Source organism: Littorina saxatilis, linkage group LG3 (genome assembly GCF_037325665.1).
Source record: "Littorina saxatilis isolate snail1 linkage group LG3, US_GU_Lsax_2.0, whole genome shotgun sequence".
Taxonomy (NCBI): domain Eukaryota; kingdom Metazoa; phylum Mollusca; class Gastropoda; order Littorinimorpha; family Littorinidae; genus Littorina; species Littorina saxatilis.
This window is the reverse complement of record NC_090247.1, coordinates 72,277,045-72,300,625: the sequence shown is the minus strand read 5'-3', so window position 1 is coordinate 72,300,625 and position 23,581 is coordinate 72,277,045. Positions and strand designations below refer to the sequence as shown.

At 41.0% G+C, this 23,581-nt stretch overlaps 1 protein-coding gene across 1 annotated transcript; it reads left to right on the top strand.

Annotated features, from left to right (window-relative positions):
• Positions 1-15,638: 15,638 nt before the first annotated feature.
• On the top strand, positions 15,639-23,578 carry LOC138961308 (vesicular glutamate transporter 2.1-like; the record flags this gene model as incomplete). The annotated part of the gene is given in 5 exon segments (XM_070332909.1): positions 15,639-15,698; positions 16,127-16,256; positions 16,515-16,625; positions 21,696-21,823; positions 23,415-23,578. Coding segments are annotated over 5 exon segments (593 nt in total), but the record flags the coding sequence as incomplete, so codon positions are not given.
• Positions 23,579-23,581: the final 3 nt, after the last annotated feature.

The following is a 23,581-nucleotide window of genomic DNA, read 5'->3' as shown; positions in this document are numbered from 1 at the left end:
GGGAGGGGGGAAACGTACGCACGTACACGCACACACACACACACACACACACACATTCACACACAAACACACACACACGTACCGTAAATCCACAGTAGGTTGGGGAATACAAGTACATCACATTTTCGCATTCAAACCGTCAGGTGTGGATGTGCCCAGGAATAATATAAAATCGGACTCTACTTGTTTTCTGTCTGTGGAGGTGCTGTACATTTGCCAGACACCTTTCACACGTGCATCCAGGGAGGTGTGGTTGCTGCTGTTGAAATGTTGGGCAACAGACCTACAGCGGCGATGCCGAACATCTGCCAGATGTTCGGTGAAGCGGGTAGAGAGGGTTCTTTCGGTCTCACCAATGTAGAGTACTTTGGGGCATTTGAGACAGGATATGGCATAGATGAGATTGCGGTTGGTGCAATAGAACGTGCGTTTAATGTTGAAATCTTTTTGGGGGCCGGTCAGAGTGGTAGAATGGCAAATGTGGGGGCAGGTGTGGCAACGAGGGTTCTGGCATGCGTGTGTGCCGGGTTGTAGGGGAACTGGCGAACGAAGAGAGGATCGAACCAGGGAGTCTCGAAGGTTGCAGTCCCGTCGGGAGGCCAACAAGGGTGGCAGGCTGAACGTTTCACCAACAGAGGGGCTAGACTTAAGGATGAACCAATTGGTTTTCAAAATGTGGCGAACAGGTAGGTTGTGGGGATGGTGGGTCAAAACTGCCACAGGTCTGTCTGATCTGTCTGAGGTGGATGATGGCTGCAGAGCTACTTGTCTCGGTATGCAGCGAACTTTATGTAAGGCCACATTCAAGAGGCTGGATGGGTAGTCACGTTGAAGGAAGAAGTCAGACATTTCTGCTGCTTTTTCTTCAAAGTCATTTGTGTCAGAACAGATGCGGCGCATTTATTTATTTATTTAAATAATAATTGTAAAAAAAAATAAATTATTTTAGACATAAATAAATTATTTTAGACAGGCTGTGTAGTAATAATGACTTTGGTCATTAAAAATCTGAAAATTGTAAAAAAAAAACATTATTTTTATAAAACGATACAAATTTACGTTCATCTTATTTTTTTATCATGTTCTGATTCCAAAAACATATAAATATGTTATATTATATATTATATATATAGAATGAGAACGATAATAAAATATGAACAAACCAAGTCTTTTAGACAGGCTGTGTAGTAATAATGACTTTGGTCATTAAAAATCTGAAAATTGTAAAAAAAAAAAAATTGTTTTTATAAAACGATCCAAATTTACGTTCATCTTATTTTTTATCATGTTCTGATTCCAAAAACATATAAATATGCTATATTTGGATTAAAAACAAGCTCTGAAAATTAAAGATATAAAAATTATGATTAAAATTAAATTTCCGAAATCGTTTTAAAAACTATTTCATCTTATTCCTTGTCGGTTCATGATTCCAAAAACATATAGATATGATATGTTTGGACTAAAAACACGCTCAGAAAGTTCAAACGAAGAGAGGTACAGTAAAGCGTGCTATGAAGCACAGCGCAACCGCTACAGCGCCAAACAGGCTCGTCACTTTCACTAGCGGCGGACTACGTTCAGTTTCATTCTGTGAGTTCCACAGCTTGACTAAATGTAGTAATTTCGCCTTACGCGACTTGTTTTTGCCTGCTTGTGTTAATTTACATAACCGATAAAACGAGGGCGTAAATATACAGGTTCATTACATCTGCCGTCCTCGTAAAACACGGCTGTAAATGGCACAGAACAAAGGGGGCTAGTGAAAGCACGAGATGCACGCATTAATGGGCTTGGGAGAAACATCATTAAAGAGAGACTTGTCTCTCAGTCCGCCGTGCTGTGTGTCTCGTGTGTCTCTCTGTCAGTCAGTCAATAAGTCAGTAAGGAATTAAGTCTATCAGTTTGTCTATTTGTCTGACTTATACTCGAATGGACACTTTACCTAAAGGAATATGCCCGAATGGACACCTTGTTGAAATAATTATGTATGGTTGAGTGGATATTTGATCTTAATACGTATACAGGAATGGAAACTGTACGGAAAGACGTATGGTGGAATTGTCACTTAAAGGCAGGAGCTACCTACAAATACACCGTTTTTCTCTTCAAGTCATTTGACCACAGCATTCATGAAACAGAACTGTTTGTGTTAAAATTCGGTGTGCTTTTGCTTCAAGATAATTATGTAGAGTAATAGTATATGATGAAAAACATCATGTGCTTTTAGAATGACTTAGTAAAAATTATTAAATGAAAAATAAGCAGATAATATTAACACTATTCATCAGATTTGAGCTTTTGCAGAATGTTTTTAGATATGCTGATAAATGATTTGTTCCAACGGATAAGCTACTAGGGAAAAAAAGTTAAAGAGATACACATTTTCCAGTTCTCATACATTTTTTACCCACAAAGCAACATTTGTATCTCTTTCACTGTTTTTCCTAGAGAAAATCGTTTTGAAAAAAACATCTATCAGAATGTCTAAAAAAAATTCTGCAAAAGTTCAAATCATTCTGATGAATAGTGTTGAAATTATCTTGTCATCCGTGAACTAGCATGTTTTGATTCAACGCTTTGCTTATTTTTCATTTAATAATTTTTGTTAAAGTCAATCTAAGAGCAATTTTGTTTTCGATCATATACTATTACTCTACATACATTGAAGCAAAAGCAAACCATTTCAGCACTGACCCAAGACGACCCAACCCGGTCCCTAGCCCATTTCAGGTCTCCTCTAGCAGCCGGCAGCCAGCTGTCTACATCCCCCCCCCCTGCATTTTTATTTTTTATTTTCATACAAAGCCGGGTTTTCCCGTGTAACATGCCCATAATGGCTTTGCCGTGAGGGCGTAAAACTTACATTTTCTCTCGCAAAAGCACACTGAATTTTAACACAAACAGTTTTGTTTCATGAATGCTGTGGTCAAATGACTTGGATAAGAAAAACGGTGTATTTGAAGGTAGCTCCTGCACTTCAACCCCCGTCACACATAGACGCCGCTGGGCCGGGGTGGGATGAAGCTGCACGCTCTCCTTACGCTTATTTTGAACTGCACAAAACAAGCGTAGCCGAGTTGTGGAGCAGTAAAGTTGTGATGTCGGTTTTTTTTTTACATTTAGTCAAATTTTTACTAAATGTTTTAACATCGAGGGGGAATCGAAACGAGGGTCGCGGTGTATGTGCGTGTGTGTGTGTGTGTGTGTGTGTGTGTGTGTGTGTGTGTGTGTGTGTGTGTGTGTGTGTCTGTGTGTGTGTGTGTGTGTGTGTGTGTAGAGCGATTCAGACTAAACTACTGGACCGATCTTTATGAAATTTGACATGAGAGTTCCTGGGTATGAAATCCCCGAACGTTTTTTTCATTTTTTTGATAAATGTCTTTGATGACGTCATATCCGGCTTTTCGTGAAAGTTGAGGCGGCACTGTCACGCCCTCATTTTTCAACCAAATTGGTTGAAATTTTGGTCAAGTAATCTTCGACGAAGCCCGGGGTTCGGTATTGCACTTCAGCTTGGTGGCTTAAAAATTAATTAATGACTTTGGTCATTACAAATCTGAAAATTGTAAAAAAAAATAAAAATTTATAAAACGATCCAAATTTACGTTTATCTTATTTTCCATCATTTGCTGATTCCAAAAACATATAAATATGTTATATTCGGATTAAAAACAAGCTCTGAAAATTAAATATATAAAAATTATTATCAAAATTAAATTGTCCAAATCAATTTAAAAACACTTTCATCTTATTCCTTGTCGGTTCCTGATTCCAAAAACATATAGATATGATATGTTTGGATTAAAAACACGCTCAGAAAGTTAAAACAAGTCGTGTAAGGCGAAAATACAATATTTAGTCAAGTAGCTGTCGAACTCACAGAATGAAACTGAACGCAACGCAACGCAGCAAGACCGTATACTCGTAGCATCGTCACTCCACCGCCCGTGGCAAAGGCAGTGCCCGTGGAATTGACAAGAAGAGCGGGGTATTCGTTGCGCTGAGAAGGATAGCACGCTTTTCTGTACCTCTCTTCGTTTTAACTTTCTGAGCGTGTTTTTAATCCAAACATATCATATCTATATATTTTTGGAATCAGGAACCAACAAGGAATAAGATGAAAGTGTTTTTAAATTGATTTCGAAAAAAAAAATTGATAATAATTTTTATATATTTAATTTTCAGAGCTTGTTTTTAATCCGAATATAACATATTTATATGTTTTTGGAATCAGCAAATGATGGAAAATAAAATAAACGTAAATTTGGATCGTTTTATAAATTTTTATTTTTTTTTACAATTTTCAGATTTTTAATGACCAAAGTCATTAATTAATTTTTAAGCCACCAAGCTAAAATGCAATACCGAACCCCGGGCTTCGTCGAAGATTACTTGACCAAAATTTCAACCAATTTGGTTGAAAAATGAGGGCGTGACAGTGCCGCCTCAACTTTCACGAAAAGCCGGATATGACGTCATCAAAGACATTTATCAAAAAAATGAAAAAAACGTTCGGGGATTTCATACCCAGGAACTCTCATGTCAAATTTCATAAAGATCGGTCCAGTAGTTTAGTCTGAATCGCTCTACACACACACACAGACACACAGACACACAGACACACAGACACACAGACACACGCACATACACCACGACCCTCGTTTCGATTCCCCCTCGATGTTAAAATATTTAGTCAAAACTTGACTAAATATAACAAAGAGAGGTACAGAAAAGCGTGCTATCCTTCTTAGCGTAACTACTACCCCGCTCTTCTTGTCAATTTCACTGCCTTTGGCTGCCATGAGCGGTGGACTGACGATGCTACGAGTATACGGTCTTGCTGAAAAATGGCAGCTACTTGACTAAATATTGTATTTTCGCCTTACGCGACTTGTTTTCTTTTTTCGATCAATACCTTTGATGACGTCATATCCGGCTTTTCGTAAAAGTTGAGGCGGCACTGTCACACCCTCATTTTTCAATTAAATTGATTGAAATTTTGCGAAATCAATCTTCGACAAAGCCCGGGATTTGGTATTGTATTTCAGCTTGGTGGCTTAAAAACTAATGAGTGAGTTTGGTCATTAAAAATCGGAAACTTGTAATTAAAATTATTTTTTTATTAAACGATCCAAAAACAATTTCATCTTATTCTTCGTCATTTTCTGATTCCAAAAACATATACATATGTTATATTTGGATTTAAAACAAGCTCTGAAAATTAAAAATATAAAAATTATGATCAAAATTAAATTTCCGAAATCGTTTTAAAAACTATTTCATCTTATTCCTTGTCGGTTCCTGATTCCAAAAACATATAGATATGATATGTTTGGATTAAAAACACGCTCAGAAAGTTAAAACGAAGAGAGGTACAGTAAAGCGTGCTATGAAGCACAGCGCAACCGCTACCGCGCCAAACAGGCTCGTCACTGGCTTTTGCACTAGCGGCGGACTACGTTCAGTTTCATTCTGTGAGTTCCACAGCTTGACTAAATGTAGTAATTTCGCCTTACGCGACTTGTTTTATAAATTTATACCTTTGATGATGTCATATCCGGCTTTTTGTAAAAGTTGAGACGGCACTGTCACGCCCTTAATTTTCAATCAAATTTGAAATTTTGGTCAAGCAATTTTTGACGAAGTCCGGACTATGGGATTGAATTTCAGCTCGGCATCGTAAACATTAGTTAATAGGTTTGCTCATTAAAGTTGTCATTAAGATAGAATTGCCACTAACAGATTTAACAATGATTGCATCGTTTTCCTCAATTTCTCCTGAATTCAAACATACATACATATGTCATGTTTACTCTAAACATTTGCTCAGAATGGAAGAAAATAGGTTTAGTTAGTACTACGTTCGAACGCTACGCGGCGACGAGCTAGTGGTTAATCGAGACTTTATTTTAATATAGTCTCGGCGATAACTGTTTTTAGGTGTTAATCTGTTATTTTGATGCCGACAGCTTGACTAAATGTTTTTATATCGTTTCACGCGACTTGTTTTTATTTGCCATGTGCTGGATTTTGACGGCGATATGCCCCGATTTGATAACTTTTTCAGATCGGCGTGGTCAGCATGGTCGTGGTAAGGACGTAGCGCGCTGTGTGACTGGGGTATTATTCGAAGGATTTGTGCTGGAATGAACACTTGAGCAAACAAACTTCTCTCTTTCTATGCTCCCGTTCCAACTTTGAATTTTGAAAGCAGCACGCACACTAGAGAAAAAGGAAGAGGATGGGGGGAGGGGTTTAGAAATAGATATAAAACGAACTCTTCACAGACAGCCTACTGGGAAATCAAACCCTTTCGGAACTGATTGCAACACTGATCAAGAATATCCCGAGGTAAAGTCAACAACCTTTAAGGATTGAGGACTCACCGAAGTGCATCTAAGGGCATTCGTCAAGAGTACTTTTATATTCTGCCAAGACTATATATAATACTTTTATTTTATTTTATAGGTATTATTTCTTTAAGACAAGGATAGGACATGTTGCCCCATAATACTAAAGTTGGGTGGGTGCATGTTCACACATGAGGTGCTAATGAGCTCAGAGGGTGTAAACATTAGCTTCCTGTACGTCTTTGTCTGGTGTAGCTTGATACTCCGCCCACTAAAATATTCAAAAGAATTTTCTCCATGATCATACACGAACAGAAGAGCAACATTTGTTACCTGCCGACATCTGTGTTGACGTTAATTTACACGATATTCAAACAACTCATGGTATATCAATAACAGCTATTGTGTTTTCAGCGTAGCAATAGGGTCCGATATTTAGACGAGACAAGTATAATGCCGACGAATTGCATTATACTTGTTCGAGTCTAAATATCGGACCCTATTGCTACGCTGAAAATACAATAGCGATTATATAGCTGTTCTGACCTTTATTTGTTGTTCCAAACTTACAAAATGACAGTTTTTGCGTCGATGCGTTGATCTCAGGTTTTGATAGCAGACGCCGTTTCTTATGCGCATTAGTTTTGCGCAGGCGCCACACTGACTTTGGAGAAAAAAACTCGATTTGACAACACAGCTGTTAAACAACTTTTTATTAGTTCATTTGCATACAACAAAAAGAAGTTTGAGTTTTTTTAAATTTTGAACAAGACTACTTATGAAGAAGACCAAAACACAACATCAACGGAAAACTAGAAACAACTGAAGAACTAGGATGCAACAAGGGGAGGAAAAGAGAACAGCTAATCCGTACAAAGCGAGCAGACGGCAGCGACGGTTCCAGTTTGGGTGAATGGCATTTATACTTGTCTCGTCATGAAGCGAATTTTTCAACCTCAGTTATAAACGACTACATGAATGTTAGTGCCATGGGTTGTACATCAATACTTCAGAGGGGAAGTGGGGTATTTAGTGTGGAGTTACGAAATAAGAAAAGCCGAATGCGAAAATTTGTGTTAGTCGGCAACTGTGAACTAAGCTCACAGGCACACAAAAACGGCTGTTCCGTTGTACTCCCCTGTTTGTACTACATCTTTCGACTTTGGGCATTTTGTGGTGTTTAGGGACAGAAAATAATAGGTTTAGTCCTGTTTCATCGGGAAGTTAGCAGAAAAGGGTATGCTATCGACATTTGTAAAGCTGAAAAACATTCCCGAGAAGAATTTCAAGTTGTCAGTGTATGCTGTTGTCGATCAGTGAAACATCGTGTGGTACAGGTGGGTAAACCGGAACCATGCGTCTTTGTTCTTGACAATATGCTTTTGGATATTGAGAAAAATTGCCGACTTCCGTAGCATTATGCTTTGATGATCGGAAGAGACCATCCAATCACAGCCCCCGAATTCCCCCACGTGTCCATCAGAATAGCTATATTTGTCTATAAAGCAGCGGATAAACTGCCATTCCAGGTGAACCTGTTCAACTGTGTGTGGTATAAAGGGGATCTTTTTTTTTCATCGCTGAGTAACATTTTCTTGCTCTTTTTTCTTCGCGTCACGTTTAATTTTGACAACCATCAGGTGAGATGAAGTTTCTTATAACGTTTCTGAACAATTAAGCAAAAGGGGGAGGGGTTTCGGGCGGGCTTGGTGAGATCACAAATGTTATTAAAGGCACAGTAAGCCTCCCGTAAACCATCACAGAGCTCCCCGAGGAACGTCTACATATAGTACAAGCATACTTCCATTTGAACGCTCACCGAACGGGAACATCCTGGCTGCTTTCTGTCGAGCGTGAGAAATTTTCAAAGAATTTATTTTCGTGGACTTGGTCCTCAACAGCAATGGCGCCTCGTTTTGGTGCTGGACGGCTGTTATGAATACCGGAATTCACGCCCGGACAGTAAGCCTCCCGTAAACCATCACAGATACTGTCAGGCTTTTACACACAGTACAAACACCCTTCCATTTGAACGCTCACCAAACGGGAACATCCTAGGTGCCCTACGTAAAGAGCGAGCAATTTTTAAAGAATTGATTTTGCAGATTGTCTCGAACACTTTTTGGACCCATCCTGAACTCAGGTCAAACATGAGTTACTTCCCTTCGGGTCTCATTCTATCGATGTAAACTGGCGATAGCCGTGAATCGATGATTATCAAAATGTTTTTGGACCGTGGTGCGTTTTTGCGCTAGACCTAACTTTTAAAATCTAAATAATAAATTGACAGCTTGTTACACAAACATTCTTTAATCATAAAATAATTCTTTTTTCATCAAGACAAGATCAGTACAATTCGAAGTTGTGAAAGTTTGAAAAAAGGAAAGCCCGGAAGCAGGGTCACGCAAGGGTCGTAGCAGACGACGGTTTATCAGTGCATATATCGCCGTTCCTCTCAACAGTCAAAAACCATCGCTAGAGTTCTTGTGAACCACAGCCGTTTGTTTCGTGCATAAAAACGTGCTATTGTAAATAAGCTCACATCGAGTCGCATTCAAATGACCAACTGACAACTACATTGTGAAAAAGGGAAACTGGATCACACGGGTTCACGATGGCTCAGGGGTAAGATAAACCACGCAAAAATAAATTCTTTGAAAATTGTTCGCTCTTTACGGAGGGCACCTACACGCCGTGGATGGTGACACGCCAAGTTTTTTCCACCGCAGGAACAACACCCAATTCGTTCCCGCGCAAGACGAACAACATGGTAGGTGTCTCCAAATTAATGCCTTAAAATAGTAGATAACCAGACTTTCTAGCATTGAAGTTTATATCATACTGTTCTGTACTTTATTTTGCATTGGATCAGCTAGTTGTCTTACCATTTACACTCTCGTGTACTACATAAGAGAAGAAATGTCATCAAGACAAGTCAGAAATACTGTCTCCCACGTTAAAATGTTGAAATAACACAAAGCACGGTCAACAGAAGGGCTTAAATCTTTTTGCTGGTCAAAGTCAAACTACTTGTGGATACTGCTCTTCATTTTTAAGTTTAAGCTTACCTTAGTTTAGACTCACGATTGGTTCAAAGATCAACAGTAAAATTTGACGGGGTAAGATCCCCCGCAGCTTGGTCAAAAATGCGGGGGACCTTATCTGGTGTCTGCGGGGAACCTTACCCACTGAGAATCGAGTACCACAAAATAACGCTAGATTAGAGCAGCTTATCCACGATGCTGGTGCCCAAAAACGCGCATACAAGGCTGCAAGGTATCGAAGATTAAACTGTGAGTATTAAAATAGTGCTTTAAATGGTAGTTCTAGGTTAATTTGTACGAAATTAAGACCTCTCTGTATAATTTTCACGGACTTCGGCAGAAAATCGAACGCCACTGTTCACGAGTACACAACAAGACATAAATTGCATATTATACATATAGCCTAGGCAATTCTGCTTTAGAATATCTATACTTAATAATGTGATTTGCCACAACGTACCTTCACAGGGCAATTCCTTTGCGAGATAACAATTTTGCTTCCGCGTGCGGGGGAACGAATTGGGTGTTGTTCCTGCGGTGGACAAAACTAGGCGTGCCACCATCCACGGCGTGACCTAGGATGTTCTCAAGCGGTGAGTGGAAATGAAAGGGTGTTTGTACTGTGTGTAAAAGTCTGACCGTATCTGTGATGGTTTACGGGAGGCTTACTGTGCCTTTAACAAAAAAATAGTGATGCGAATGAACGTGGTGATGAATGTGCCGTGTTAGAATACGCTTGTGACGAGAGATTCAGAGTGCACGTGAATTAGTTTAAAGTCGAAGTATAATTGGTTTTTGAAAGACGTGTGTGTGAGCTTTGTGTGAACTAATGCAATCGTATTGTGTGGATGTTTAGTAGGGTTCTTGGATTGTGTGTGTGTGTGTGTGTTTGTGTGTGTGTGTTTGTGTGTGTGTGTGTGTGTTTGTTTGTGTGTGTGTTTGTGCGTGTGTGTTTGTGCGTGCGTGCGTGCGTGCGTGCGTGATGGTTTGTGCGTGCACGCGTGCTGCTGCGTGCGTGCGTTCGTGCGAGCGTGAATGTATGTTTGTGTTTTTTTCTCTCACATCCTTCCTGCCTTGTTTCCAGTTCAGCCCTGACCAGACTCGTGCCGGTCAACTAAAATCACCAATGACAAAACCCGACGAGCACCCTCCGTCTTCAACGCGGTACCACCAAGACCAACAACACTGCATGGACCCGGATGACAGCTCGAAACCTTGTGGATTTCCCACCCGGTATTTCGTGGCTTTTGTGGGTGCATTGGGCCTCTTGCCAGCTGTTGGTACCCGTAAGGTGTTCGCTCTCGTCATGACCCACATCACATCGTCCGAGGATTTGGACTTATCTGAAGAGCTGCTCTTCACAAATGTGAGTGTGTGTGTGTGTGGTTCTGTGTGTGTGTGTGTGTGTGTGTGTGTGTGTGTTTGTATGTGTGTGTGTGTGTGTGTGTGTGTGAGCGTGTGTGTGTTGGTGCGTGTGTGTGTGTAAGGGGTGGGGGAGGCGGTATGTGTGTGTGTGTGTGTGTGTGTGTTTGTGTGTGTGTGTTTGTGTGCTTGTGTGTGTGCGCGTGTGTGTGTTTGTGTGTTTGTGTGTGTGTGTGTGTGTGTGTGTGTGTGTGTGTGTGTGTGGTTCTTGTTGTGTGTATGTAAGCGTGCGTGTGGGATGTTGGTAAATTTACGGTTGAAGTTAACCACTATACGCTGTATTCATTTTCTCATACGCTGTCGCAAATAGACACAATAAATTATGGAGCCATTTTCTCTTTACGTAGATGAGTGTTTAAGGTGTCAGATGTATGCAAATGATACACAAAAAATATACATTTTCTTAATTACATATACTCACAGTCGTCTTTATTTCCTTTGAGTGTAAGTCATTTGAATTACGGTCTGATATGAAGACCATTAATTCCAATAACAACGCCAAACCAACTACCATTGTCGACATACGAATCGTCAATGTTGTAACACCCGGAGGGATAAGATAAGATAAGATAAGAAAACTTGAATGTCCATTTCCATTTTACATTGACATCGACATTTTGTTTTTGGCACCACATCGCATTTCTAATACATGTAACACAAACACATGATCAAAAAGCATAATCGATCATAAATACACTACTACGGTCAACTTATTACATAAGCATTTAAACAATGGTAGTATAGACACTGTATGGGACAATAAGGTAATACAAATAAAAAGTAAATGGTTTTTTTTAATCACTGACGAGGGGTTAGCTCAGACGGAAGCGGCTCCGACGGAAGGGACGCCGGCTTGAAATCAGTTGTCGCTGTCGGCGTGGACTTGATCCCCCCCCCCAACAAAAAAGGAAAGAGAGAATGCGTTATGTCCTACAGGCTAAATATTTCGCCTCTTAAGGACAAGATATGGGTTATATATATCGAGTTTTACGCCCTCATGGCTATTGACGAGATACACCAGTGTATGCGTGTTTGGGTGGTATTAGCCATCTGCACGTATGGCAGAATGACCGAGGTCTTTTACGTGCCATTGCGGTGACACGGGGGTGGGACATGGCTTCCGTCTCTGGGTATGCACATAAAGTTGACCCGTGTCCGCCCCGACCCGAATTCGAACCTGCGCCCTTCCGATCACAAATCCAGTGCTCTACCAACTGAGCTGCTGGGCCCCCTCGTTCGGCGTGGGATTTATATCCCACAGTCAACATTGTGCAGACTCTATTCTCTGTCCAAATACCCCCGTGTGCACGCATGCACTCGATAAAGATCCAGGTTCACAGCGGAAGTGACAGGGCTTGGAACCATGAATACACGCATGCAGGAAAAACAAAACAAAATGTGTAGCGCCGTACTGTGTGGCAGCTCGCTTTCCCCAGGGAGAAAGCAGCCCGAATTTCTATGAGCAGGGCCGGACCCAGGGGGGGGTTCCAGGGGTTCTGGAACCCCACCCCTGGAAAAAGCATGTACCTTGCTTTGAGTGTTTGTTTTTTTTACTAGTTTTAGCACCAAAACAATGCTGCTCTTAACCCTCAAAACAAGGCCCAGAATGCACCAGATTGCACAGATTTTAACCGTTTTTCAACAATTTTCCGGGGGAGCATGCCCCCGGACCCCCCTAGTTCAGCAGGCGCGCGCTTGTGGCTTTGCCACTTCGCTGATTTGCCCCCCCCAAAAAAAGGAGGAACCCCCCCCTTACAACTCATTTGGTCCGGCCCTGATGAGGGTCACCTGACAGGACAGCATAATACAAATACCAATATATCAAACTGTGTGATGACTGTATTTACAATTGAATAAATGGAAAGAAACCTGATCTGTTTCAGTGCACGGCATTCAACACATCACGAGACACTCACGTAGAAATGGCAGAGGACACGATGTTCTTGCTGCACTCTGCTTAGTACGCTGGGTCTCCCATTCAACACATCACGTGACACTCACGTAGAAATGGCAGAGGACACGATGTTCTTGCTTCACTCTGCTTACTACGTTGGGTCTCCCATTCTCAACATCGCTGGAACTTTTCTGGCCACAAGAGTTTCCCCCACGCTGTGAGTATCGTCCTCCCGCCATATTTGTATTTTATTTGAAAGCAAGGGATGCGAGCTTCTAATTATACAGAGATACTCGTATATGCAGCTTGCTACAGTATCTCTGAATGATATTAATCAAACCCCCAAATCGTGCAAAGTGTTAACGTTGCTGTTTCAGTGTGATTACGTCTTTTGTGATGACGTCAGGACTGATCACGATGTGCCTTCCCTTCGTCATCACTGCCAGTACCCCACTCCTGTTTGCCCTGCGACTGTTTCAAGGAGCAATCGATGCGAGTATATTTATTCAAATGAAACATGAAATTGAATATAAATTGAAGCCTGGTATTTTTACGATGGTAACAAATGCGACAATCACGACACGAAGTAATGTCTCTTATGCCGTCATCAGTATTGTTGGATTACACCGGTGAATGTGTAAACATCGTTATTCTCCTCTTTCTCCTCCTCTTTGAATGAATGTGTGTGTGTGTGTGTGTGTGTGTGTGTGTGTGTGTGTGTGTGTGTGTGCGTGTGATTGTAGATTTGTGTGTGTATGTGTGTGTGTATTTGTGTGTACATGTGCATGTGCGTGCGTGTGTGTGTGTGTGTGTGTGTGTGTGTGTGTGTGTGTTAGTGTGATCGTGTGTTCGCGAGGGGGATGAGGCAGAAGAGGAAGGGGAGGAACAAAGGGACGTAAGCGCTCTAAATGCATACGTCAAGTCATGTGCAACAAGAGTTGGTGAGAACCAATCTCCTGGCACATGAGAAAAAAACATATGGCCCACTCTTATTCTTCAATTATTGGTGTTTCAGGGCATTCAGCAACCGTGCACCACCGGGCTTTTGTCGGCGTGGACAACCGACATGGACAAAGCCCGACTGTTCATGATTTATTTTACTGGTATGTGACGCAGCCCCTTTGTGACAAAAAAGGCAGCTTTTAATTGCATGTTTTTTTGGTTGTTGCATGCTTATGCCAACTTATTACAACATTTGATATCACATGCTTGCAGGGGGCGCGGGTGTTCGCGGGGGTTGGGGGGGGGGGGGGTTGAGTAAGACAAAATTCAGATGAAGGAGCCGTTCACCAAGCATCGCCGTCAATGAAAACTGCCGTAACTTGTTTTACTGGGAACTCTTTGAACCGCCCAAATACTATTTTTTTTGCACGCTTGAGTTTTTTTCTGTTATTAATAAGACATAAGACCATGTCCATACAATTAATTACAATGGATGGAAAAGTGGGGTTCATCTGCTCTTAAAACAACCAAACAACATATGACAACAACCTTAAAAACAAAACAAAATAAGAACAATAAAACAAACCAACAAACCAAATTGTGTATCTCTCGGGGTGCTTCATTATGATTTCTGATATTGAACAATGTTTAATATTGCGCAGGTGCCTATCTTGCTCCTGCCGTTGCTGCGTTGCTGTCTGCCGCCACCATGTGTTACGTCAGTTGGAGCAGCGGTCTCTTCATTTTCGGTAATTGCCACATGTATCTACTGTGTAGCAACAGAAGTAACATGTTTAACGGACTAAAAATGTTAAGCAAAAAAACAAGAAAAAAAAGAAGTTAACCGATAAAACGTACAGACACTTGCAGACTTACTTTTACTGGGCATGCGGATATTCTTTTACGGGCGCATGGCCCACATTTTGAACGCCAGTATTTTGACCTGATTTTGACAGGAGGGGTCAACTTCATTTACAGGCGCCCTAGGAGTGGTGTGGAGCGTGGTGTGGGCAGTCATGATCTACGACACACCGGAGGCCCACCCCTCCCTGTCTAGTGAACAGCGCGACTTTTATCGTAAACACGGGGCTGCTGTGCAGCTAAGCTCGAAAAAAGTGGTGAGATTTTCATCTGAGAGAGAGAGAGAGAGAGAGAGAGAGAGAGAGAGAGAGAGAGAGAGAGAGAGAGAGAGAGAGAAAGGGAGAGAAAGAAGGAGAGAGAGAGAGATAGAGATAGATAGAGAGAGAAACATTGAAACATTGAAACATTGAAACATTGAACTTTATTACAGGAAAGATAGCATTAGGTCCGTAGGACCTTTCTTACAGCTAGTCCTGATCTAAGCAAAATGGTTATAATCGAAATGGGAATACATAGGAACAAACTTTCTATGATGAAACGCAGACACACGCAATAATAGTAATATAAGAAAGAGATCATTCTTTACAGAGAGAGAGAGAGAGAGAGAGAGAGAGAGACAGAGAGACAGAGAGAGACAGAGACAGAGACACAGAGACACAGAGAGAGACAGAGAGAGACAGAGAGAGAGCAGCAACTGGAAATTGAAGTTAATTTGATCTTAGAAATGCATTAGCCATTGTTTTAAGCAAAACAGATCAACTAAGCCGGAAATATTGCATGCAGGTCATTCAATATGTAATGAGACCTTGCATAATTATGTGGTGGGGTATCACAAGTATATTTTTCAAGTATTACTGATCGTCTGTGTCGATACGAAAATGTATTTATCACTACTAAATTTTAATCTACCTGATATATATACATCGCCACTTTTCTCTGATCAATGTAATTTCTTTCACAAGATTGGATTGGTCCCAATAAAAAGTAAGCCTTTACCTCACTTCCGGTATGTTTTCTCTTTCCGGTTTCTAGAAACACAGCATTCCATGGTGGCATATTGTGACGTCACCTCCGGTGTGGTCGGTGTTCACTGGATTCTTCTGCCACAGCTATATCTACTCTATGTTGGTAGCGCAGCAACCTCAGTACTTCTTCGACTCGTTTGGAATCAACATTTCCGATGTGAGTAGATATAAAACAAAAGACATAAATAAAAGTCAATGGTGTTAAGAGAGAGAGAGAGAGAGAGAGAGAGAGAGAGAGAGAGAGAGAGAGAGAGAGTGTGTGTGTGTGTGCGTGTGTGTGTGTTTGTGCGTGTGTGTGTTTGTGCGTGTGTGTGTGTGTGTGTGTGTGTGTTGGTATGTGTGTGCGTGCGTGTGTGTGTGTGTGTGTGTGTGTGGGGGGTATGTGTGTGTGTATGTGTGTGCGTGTGTGTGCGTGTGTGTGTGTGTGTGTGTACGCGCGCGCGCTTGTACACGTTACACCAGATGTTTCTGATTTTTAGTACGTTATCATTACTACAAAAGTGAATCGAACAAGCATTAATTTTGTTCCTAATGTTTTATAAACTGTTACATTGACGAGCGTTTAATTGTCTTTCTTTTTGACAGATAGGAATGTTGACAACGATTCCACATATTGGTCTCAGCATTTCCTGTATATTTGGCGGAGTCATCTCTGATCGTCTGCTCAAGTTTGGACTTTCGGTCACCTTCACAAGGAAACTACTCTTTTCTATTGGTGAGGTTATCTTTAAATTCTTCTCTTCGTTAAATGTTCATCAGGTACTTGTTAGTGTTTGAAAATGATACGTTCAGTTTCTTGTAAATACCTGCATGCAATTGAAAGAAAACCCAACGCTCTTGAGTGCACCTTGAAAAGAACATTATCATCCTATCAGGTATTTCTTATAATTTTGTTCATTTTTTATCTATTTTATTTATTAACGAGATTTCTATAGCGCATAACTAAAAGCACTATGCGCTATTTTTCTGACAGGTAAGCTGACCGAGGGAATGTGTTTGATCGGACTTTTCTTCACCCACGACTGGCGTGTTGCGATCACTCTCATCACTGTAGGTGTGACCATAGGGGGTTTAGCCGAAGCAGGTTTGTTTGTTTGTTTGTTTGCTTTTTGTTAAGGACTAGAATTCTTTCCCTTTATGTTTCCCTCTATCTTGTAACCCCTTTTTATATTTAGTCAAGTTTTGGCTAAATGTTTTAACGTAGAGGGGGAATCGAGACGAGGGTCGTGGTGTATGTGTGTGTGTATGTGTGTGTGTACGTGTCTGTGTGTGTAGAGCGATTCAGAGCAAACTATAAGACCGATGTTTATGACATTTTACATGAGAGTTCCTGGGTATGATATCCCCAGATGTTTTCTTCATTTTTTCGATAAATGTCTTTGATGACGGCATATCCGGCTTTTTGTAAAAGTTGAGGCGGCACTGTCACACCCTCATTTTTCAATAAAATTGATTGAAATTATGGCCAAGCAATCTTCGACAAAGGCCGGACTTTGGTATTGCATTTCAGCTTGGAGGTTTAAAAAATTAATTAATGACTTTGGTCACTAAAAATCAGAAAATTGTAATTAAAATTATTTTTTTATAAAATGATCCAAAATTACGTTTATCTTATTTTTTTTTTATCATTTTCTGATCCCAAAAACATATAAATTTGTTATATTCAGATTAAAAACAAGCTCTGAAAATTAAAAATATAAAAATCATGATGAAAATAAAATATCCGAAATCGATTTAAAAACAATTTCATCTTATTCCTTGTCGGTTCCTGATTCCAAAAACATAAAGACATGATATGTTTAGATGAAAAACACGCTCAGAAAGTTAAAACGAAGAGAGGTACAGAAAAGCGTGCTATGCAGCACAGCGCAACCACTTCCGCGCTAAACAGGCTCGTTAATTTCACAGCGTTTTGCACGACCGGCAGACTACAGTCATTGTGAAAACATGCAGTGCGTTCAGTTTCATTCTGTGAGTTCCACAGCTTGACTAAATGTAGTAATTTCGCCTTACGCGACTTGTTTGGTTTTGTGCTGCTTTTACTTTTTGGTTTTCTTTGTATTTGTTTTCCCGAAGAAGCCTCCATACTAGGTGAGAATTTGACCCTGTCCTTGTCTTGGTGAGTATCGATTTCTTTTATTTTTACATTTAGTCAAGTTTTGACTTTTTTTCATGTTTTCGATAAATGTCTGTGATGACGTCATATCCGGCTTTTTTGAAAGTTGAGGCCGCACTGTCACGCCCTCTTTTTTTAATCAAATTAATTAAAATTTTGTTCAAGCAATTGTCGACGAAGTCCAGACTATGGGATTGAATTTCAGCTTGACAGCGTAACAATTAGTTAATTAGTTTGCTCATTAAAGCCATATGTACTCGATGACTATACACGCTAATTGCTTTACCAACAGCTGGAGACATGCTAAATTAAGTTCCCTGCAAAATATTGTGGTCTAGGACCCCTTCAATGTTGAGATATGTTAATTTTCATTTTGATCTGGATCGTCCTATTTATAGATTTGCCAACAGAGGTAGCGTTGACGCAAGGGAAATAACTCCGCGTCTTTGTTTACATCCAAAGTTTTTGAGACTCTAAAACAAGCTGTAATGCATGTATATGGTCCGCGCATGGCGACATATCGTCATTACATGGTCTTATGGTGCGTTTGACATCGATTATGGGCAAACTACACTTTGTAAACACGGGAGCGCGTACATATGCCTTTAAAGTTGTCATTAAAATCGAATTTTCACTAGCAGATTTAAAAATGATTGTATCGTACTCCTCAATTTCTCCTGATTTCAAAAACATATACATATGTCATGTTTACAACAAAACATGTGCTCAGAATTAAAGAAAATAAGAAATAAGAAAATAAGTTCTGCTTTCGCGCGCTACGCGGAGACGAGCGTGACCAGTCTCGGTTTTTCGGTGTAGTTAGTCGAGACTATCTTAATATTGTCTCGGCGATGACTGTTTTTTGTGTGTGTTAATCTGTTCCTTTCATGCAGACATTTTGACTAAATGTTTTTATATCGCTTCACGCGACTTGTTTAACTTTGCTTATTGTTGTATTTTTTCTCGAGAACCCAAGTCCGAGGTGCACGAAGCGAAGCTGAGTGCCACCAAAACGGGTATTACACAGCCGCGGTGTTGGATAGGTTGATATTGAGATTTGTTGTGATTTCAACCAATCAGACCTTGCGGCTTGTTCCCACCCAATTTGGTGCCACCCACTTTTGCTTCGTGCACTCCTACCCTAGGAGATCATGCAACTCAGATTAAGTATTAATTTTATTCTCTGCTTTGTTCTCGGCCTACTCATTAAAAGCTATTCACATTCAAGGCGTATCACGGTAAGATTTAGAAGGTTCCTTAAAACTCAGATTCATTTACAGTCAGTAATTAAAATCGTTTTAAAAATATTGATCTCTTTAGGCAAAAAATGAATTAAAATTTTTTGGGGGGTAACATGACCCCCCAAAATAGGGTCGGTAGGTCGGCTTTTTAAAACTTTTTTTTTTCGTCTTGGTATGGTTCGCAAAATGTGCCAGAAGTAGTTTTTTTGTGGATTTTTTTGAGAAATAAATTATTTTTAAGGTCAGCGGGAAAAAATAGGGTCGTTCGGGTTACCCTAAACCAACATATCGTTTAGTTTGGCCTCCAAAAAAAAAAGAAAAAAAAGGTAAAAGTCTTGTCCGCGAAAACATCCGTATAACCAAAGCAGGTAACTGTATATCTTTGATAAGTGAAGAAAGCTTCTAGTAATGATATAAGTAAATGATATATAACTTCATTTATATTCATACATGAAAATTATATGCGAGTTCGATATAATGATACATGTAAATACAATTGCGTACGTTTATCGAAGGCTTACATTTACCGAACATGAAAAACAATGATATTCGACCTTAACGATGTGACTTTATGATATAACTTTCTTTTATATATACGTGCTAAAGATATGCGAGTTCAAAGTAATCAGGTATGTTAATGTAGGCTTACGATTATCGTTGACTTACAAAATAGAACACGAAAAATAATAATATTCGCCCCGTGGGTTGGTTGCTGTGGTATTATGGAAAGAAGACAGACAAATGTGTTACTTCATATAAGCCTTCAAATTTAACTTCTCAACGTTAGCATTCACATTGCCGGGCTGCGTAATTTAGTGTCAAACCGAAATGTGTCATTCAATTTTTCATGTGCGAGTTAAAGCTTTACAAGATTTTCATTTTGATTTAAGTGTTTTCGTTTCCAATCGAATGATAATAATAATGACAATAATAAATCACTTTTCTTTAGCTCATGCCCTGATAACAGCTCCACGCGCTTTACAATTTCGATACAAGAAATATGTTTTTCAAAACCCCACAGAAATGCAATCTAAACTAACAGTGCTCAATAAGACTAAGCACAGTGAACAACAGCACACACGCACGCACGCACGCACGCACGCACGCACGCACACACACACACACACATACACACACACATACACACACACACACACACACACACACACTCACACACACACTGACACACACACATACACACACACACACACACACACACACACACACACACACACACACATCCTTGGAGAACAAGAGGCGAAGCCTTCAAGGCTCACGTAAGAAATCGACAAACAGTAACACAAACTCAATCACTCCGTCACACACACACACACACACACACACACACACACACACACACACACACACACACACACACACACACACACACACACACACACACACACACACAGTAAGCATAGGTGACACTGTGCAAGAAAGCGAGACACTAGATCTAGATCTGTCTGTCTGCATGTAGCCTGTAACTTACAGGGACACGACTGCCAACTAGTCTCGACCCGCTCAAAATAACAATGGCCGAGACTTTCAGTAATTCCTTCGCGTGACGTCTAACCCTCTTACGCCATAATGTGACGTCTTCAAATGTTAAAGTTTCTACCACAGACATACACACGCACACACGCACACAGTCACACGCACAGACAGACAAAGTTACGATCGCATAGGCTACACTTACGTGAGCCCAAAATGGATACTCATCTCCACCAAGGGCAATATCGTCTGTTTTATTCTCGCGAAGTGAACTCGAACTAAAAAACTGTATTACTCGAGGATCGTAGCATTAGAAACAGAAGCACAGAGAGAGGGAGGAAGGGAGGGAGGGAGAGAGAGAGAGGGAGAACGAACGAACGAACGAACGAACGAACGAACGAACGAACGAACGAACGAACAAACGAGAGGGAGAGAGAGAGAGAGAGAGAGAGAGAGAGAGAGAGAGAGAGAGAGAGAGAGAGAGAGAGAGAGAGAGAGAGAGAGAGAGAGAGAGAGAGAGAGAGGGACAGAGACAAAGATATATATAGAAACAGAGACAGGGACAGAGGCAGAGAGCAAGAGAGAGATAGAGAGATAGAGACTGAGAGAAACAGACAGACAGACAGAGGGATGTGTGTATATATAGCTATTCTGATGGACACGTGGGGGAATTCGGGGGCTGTGATTGGATGGTCTCTTCCGATCATCAAAGCATAATGCTACGGAAGTCGGCCATTTTACTCAATATCCAAAAGCATATTGAGAAAAATGGCCGACTTTCTTATCTCGTAACTCCACACTAAATACCCACTTCCCCTCTGAAGTATTGATGTACAGCCCATGGCACTAACATTCATGTAGTCGTTTATAACTGAGGATGAACAATTCGCTTCATGACGAGACAAGTATAAATGCCATTCACCCAAACTGAAATTGACTTCGCTGCCGTCTGCTCGCATTGTGGCGCCTGCGCAAAACTAATGCGCATAAGAAACGGCGTCTGCTATCAAAACCTGAGATCAACGCATCGACGCAAAAACTGTCATTTTGTAAGTTTGGAACAACAATTCAAGGTCAGAACAGCTATATAATCGCTATTGTGTTTTCAGCGTAGCAATAGGGTCCGATATTTAGACTCGAACAAGTATAATGCGACTCGTCTTCGACTCGTCGGCATTATATTTGTCTCGTCTAAATATCGGACCCTATTGCTACGCTGAAAACACAATAGCTGTTAATATATCTTTCTTCTGTGTAAGACCATGTCCTATTTTGCCTGTACCTCTGCCTGTCTTTGTTTGTACAGGTTACCACCCCCTCCCAGCTGACCTGGCCCCGCAGTTTGCCGGTGTCATCGCTGGCTTCGTGTCCATGGGAGCTATAGGGGCCTTCTTCAGCACTCTCATAGCTTCCTTCATGAGCGGCAAAAGCAAAGTGAGTTTATGATTAAAAGGCACAGTCCTTGCTGTGCAAGTTATGCGACTCGCTATCTCAGATGTGGCTATGTTTTTACATGAGATAAGATTCTTGTTCTTGTTCTTGTTCTTGTTGTTCTAGTTATTGTTCTTCTTGTTCTTGTTCTTGTTGTTGTTCTTCTTCTCCTTCTTCGTTCATGGGCTGAAAATCCCACGTTCACTCATGTTTTTGCACGAGTGGATTTGTACAGTGTATGACCGTTTTTACCCCGCCATTTAGGCAGCCATACGCCACTTTCGGGGGAAGCATACTGGGTATTTTCGTGTTTTCATAACCCACCGAACTCTGACATTGAGTACAGGATCTTTTCTGTGCGCACTTGGTCTTGTGCTTGCGTGTACACACGAAGGGGGATAAGACACTAGCAAGTCTGCACATAAGTTGACCGCGGCCGGGATTTGAACTCACGACCTTCCGATTGGACCCTGGCTGTCTCTACTGACGATCGCCCAGTTAATTTGAGGATTTAAATTCAGTGTGCTTTTTTTCTTCATTATTTGGTTATTTGATAACTTTAAAGGCACAGTAAGCCTCCCGTAAACCATCACAGATACGGTCAGGCTTTTACACACAGTACAAACATCCTTTCATTTAAACACTCACCGATTGAGAACATCCTAGGTGCCCTCCGTAAAGAGCGAACAATTTTCAAAGAATTTATTTTTGCGTGGTTTATCTTACCCCTGAGCCATCGTGAACCCGTGTGATCCAGTTTCCCTTTTTCACAATGTAGTCGTCAGTTAGTCATTTGAATGCGACTCGATGTCAGCTTATCTACAATAGCACGTTTTTATGCACGAAACAAACGGCTGTGGTTCACAAGAACTCTAGCGATGGCTTTTGACTGTTGAGAGGAACGGCGATATGCCGCATAAACCGTCGTCTGCTACGACCCTTGCGTGACCCTGCTTCCGGGCTTTTCTTTTTTCAAACTTTCACAACTTCGAATTGCACTGATCTTGTCTTGATGAAAACACGCTGTCAATTTATTATTTAGATTTTAAAAGTTAGGTCTAGCCCAAAAACGCACCACGGTCCAAAAACTTTCTGATAATCATCGATCCACGGCTATCGCCAGTTTAAGGGAAGTAACTCATTTTTGACCTGAGTTCAGGATGGGTCCAAAAAGTGTTCGAGACAATCTGCAAAATTAATTCTTTAAAAATTGCTCGCTCTTTACGTAGGGCACCTAGGATGTTCCCGTTTGGTGAGCGTTCAAATGGAAGGGTGTTTGTACTGTGTGTAAAAGCCTGACAGTATCTGTGATGGTTTACGGGAGGCTTACTGTCCGGGCGTGATTTCTGGGAAATTCATAACAGGCGTCCAGCACCAAAACGAGGCGCCATTGTTGTAAAGGGCCAAGTCCACGAAAATAAATTCTTTGAAAATTTCTCACGCTCGACAGAAAGCAGCCAGGATGTTCCCGTTCGGTGAAAGTTTAAATGGAAGTATGCTTGTACTGTATGTAGACGCTCGGGGAGCTCTGTGGTGGTTTACGGGAGGCGTACTGTGCCTTTAATCTTCCATTTGACCGTTGTTGTAACTGCAGACGATAGGAGACTGGCAGAAGATGTTCCTCGTCTCCGGCCTAGTCGACATCATGGCCGTTGTGCTGTTTGACGTCATGGCCAACGCTGACCTTCAACCCTGGGCCTCAGGGTCATACAATCCTTTAGAGAAGGCTGCCTCAACAGACAACCTGATCCCAGACTCTGA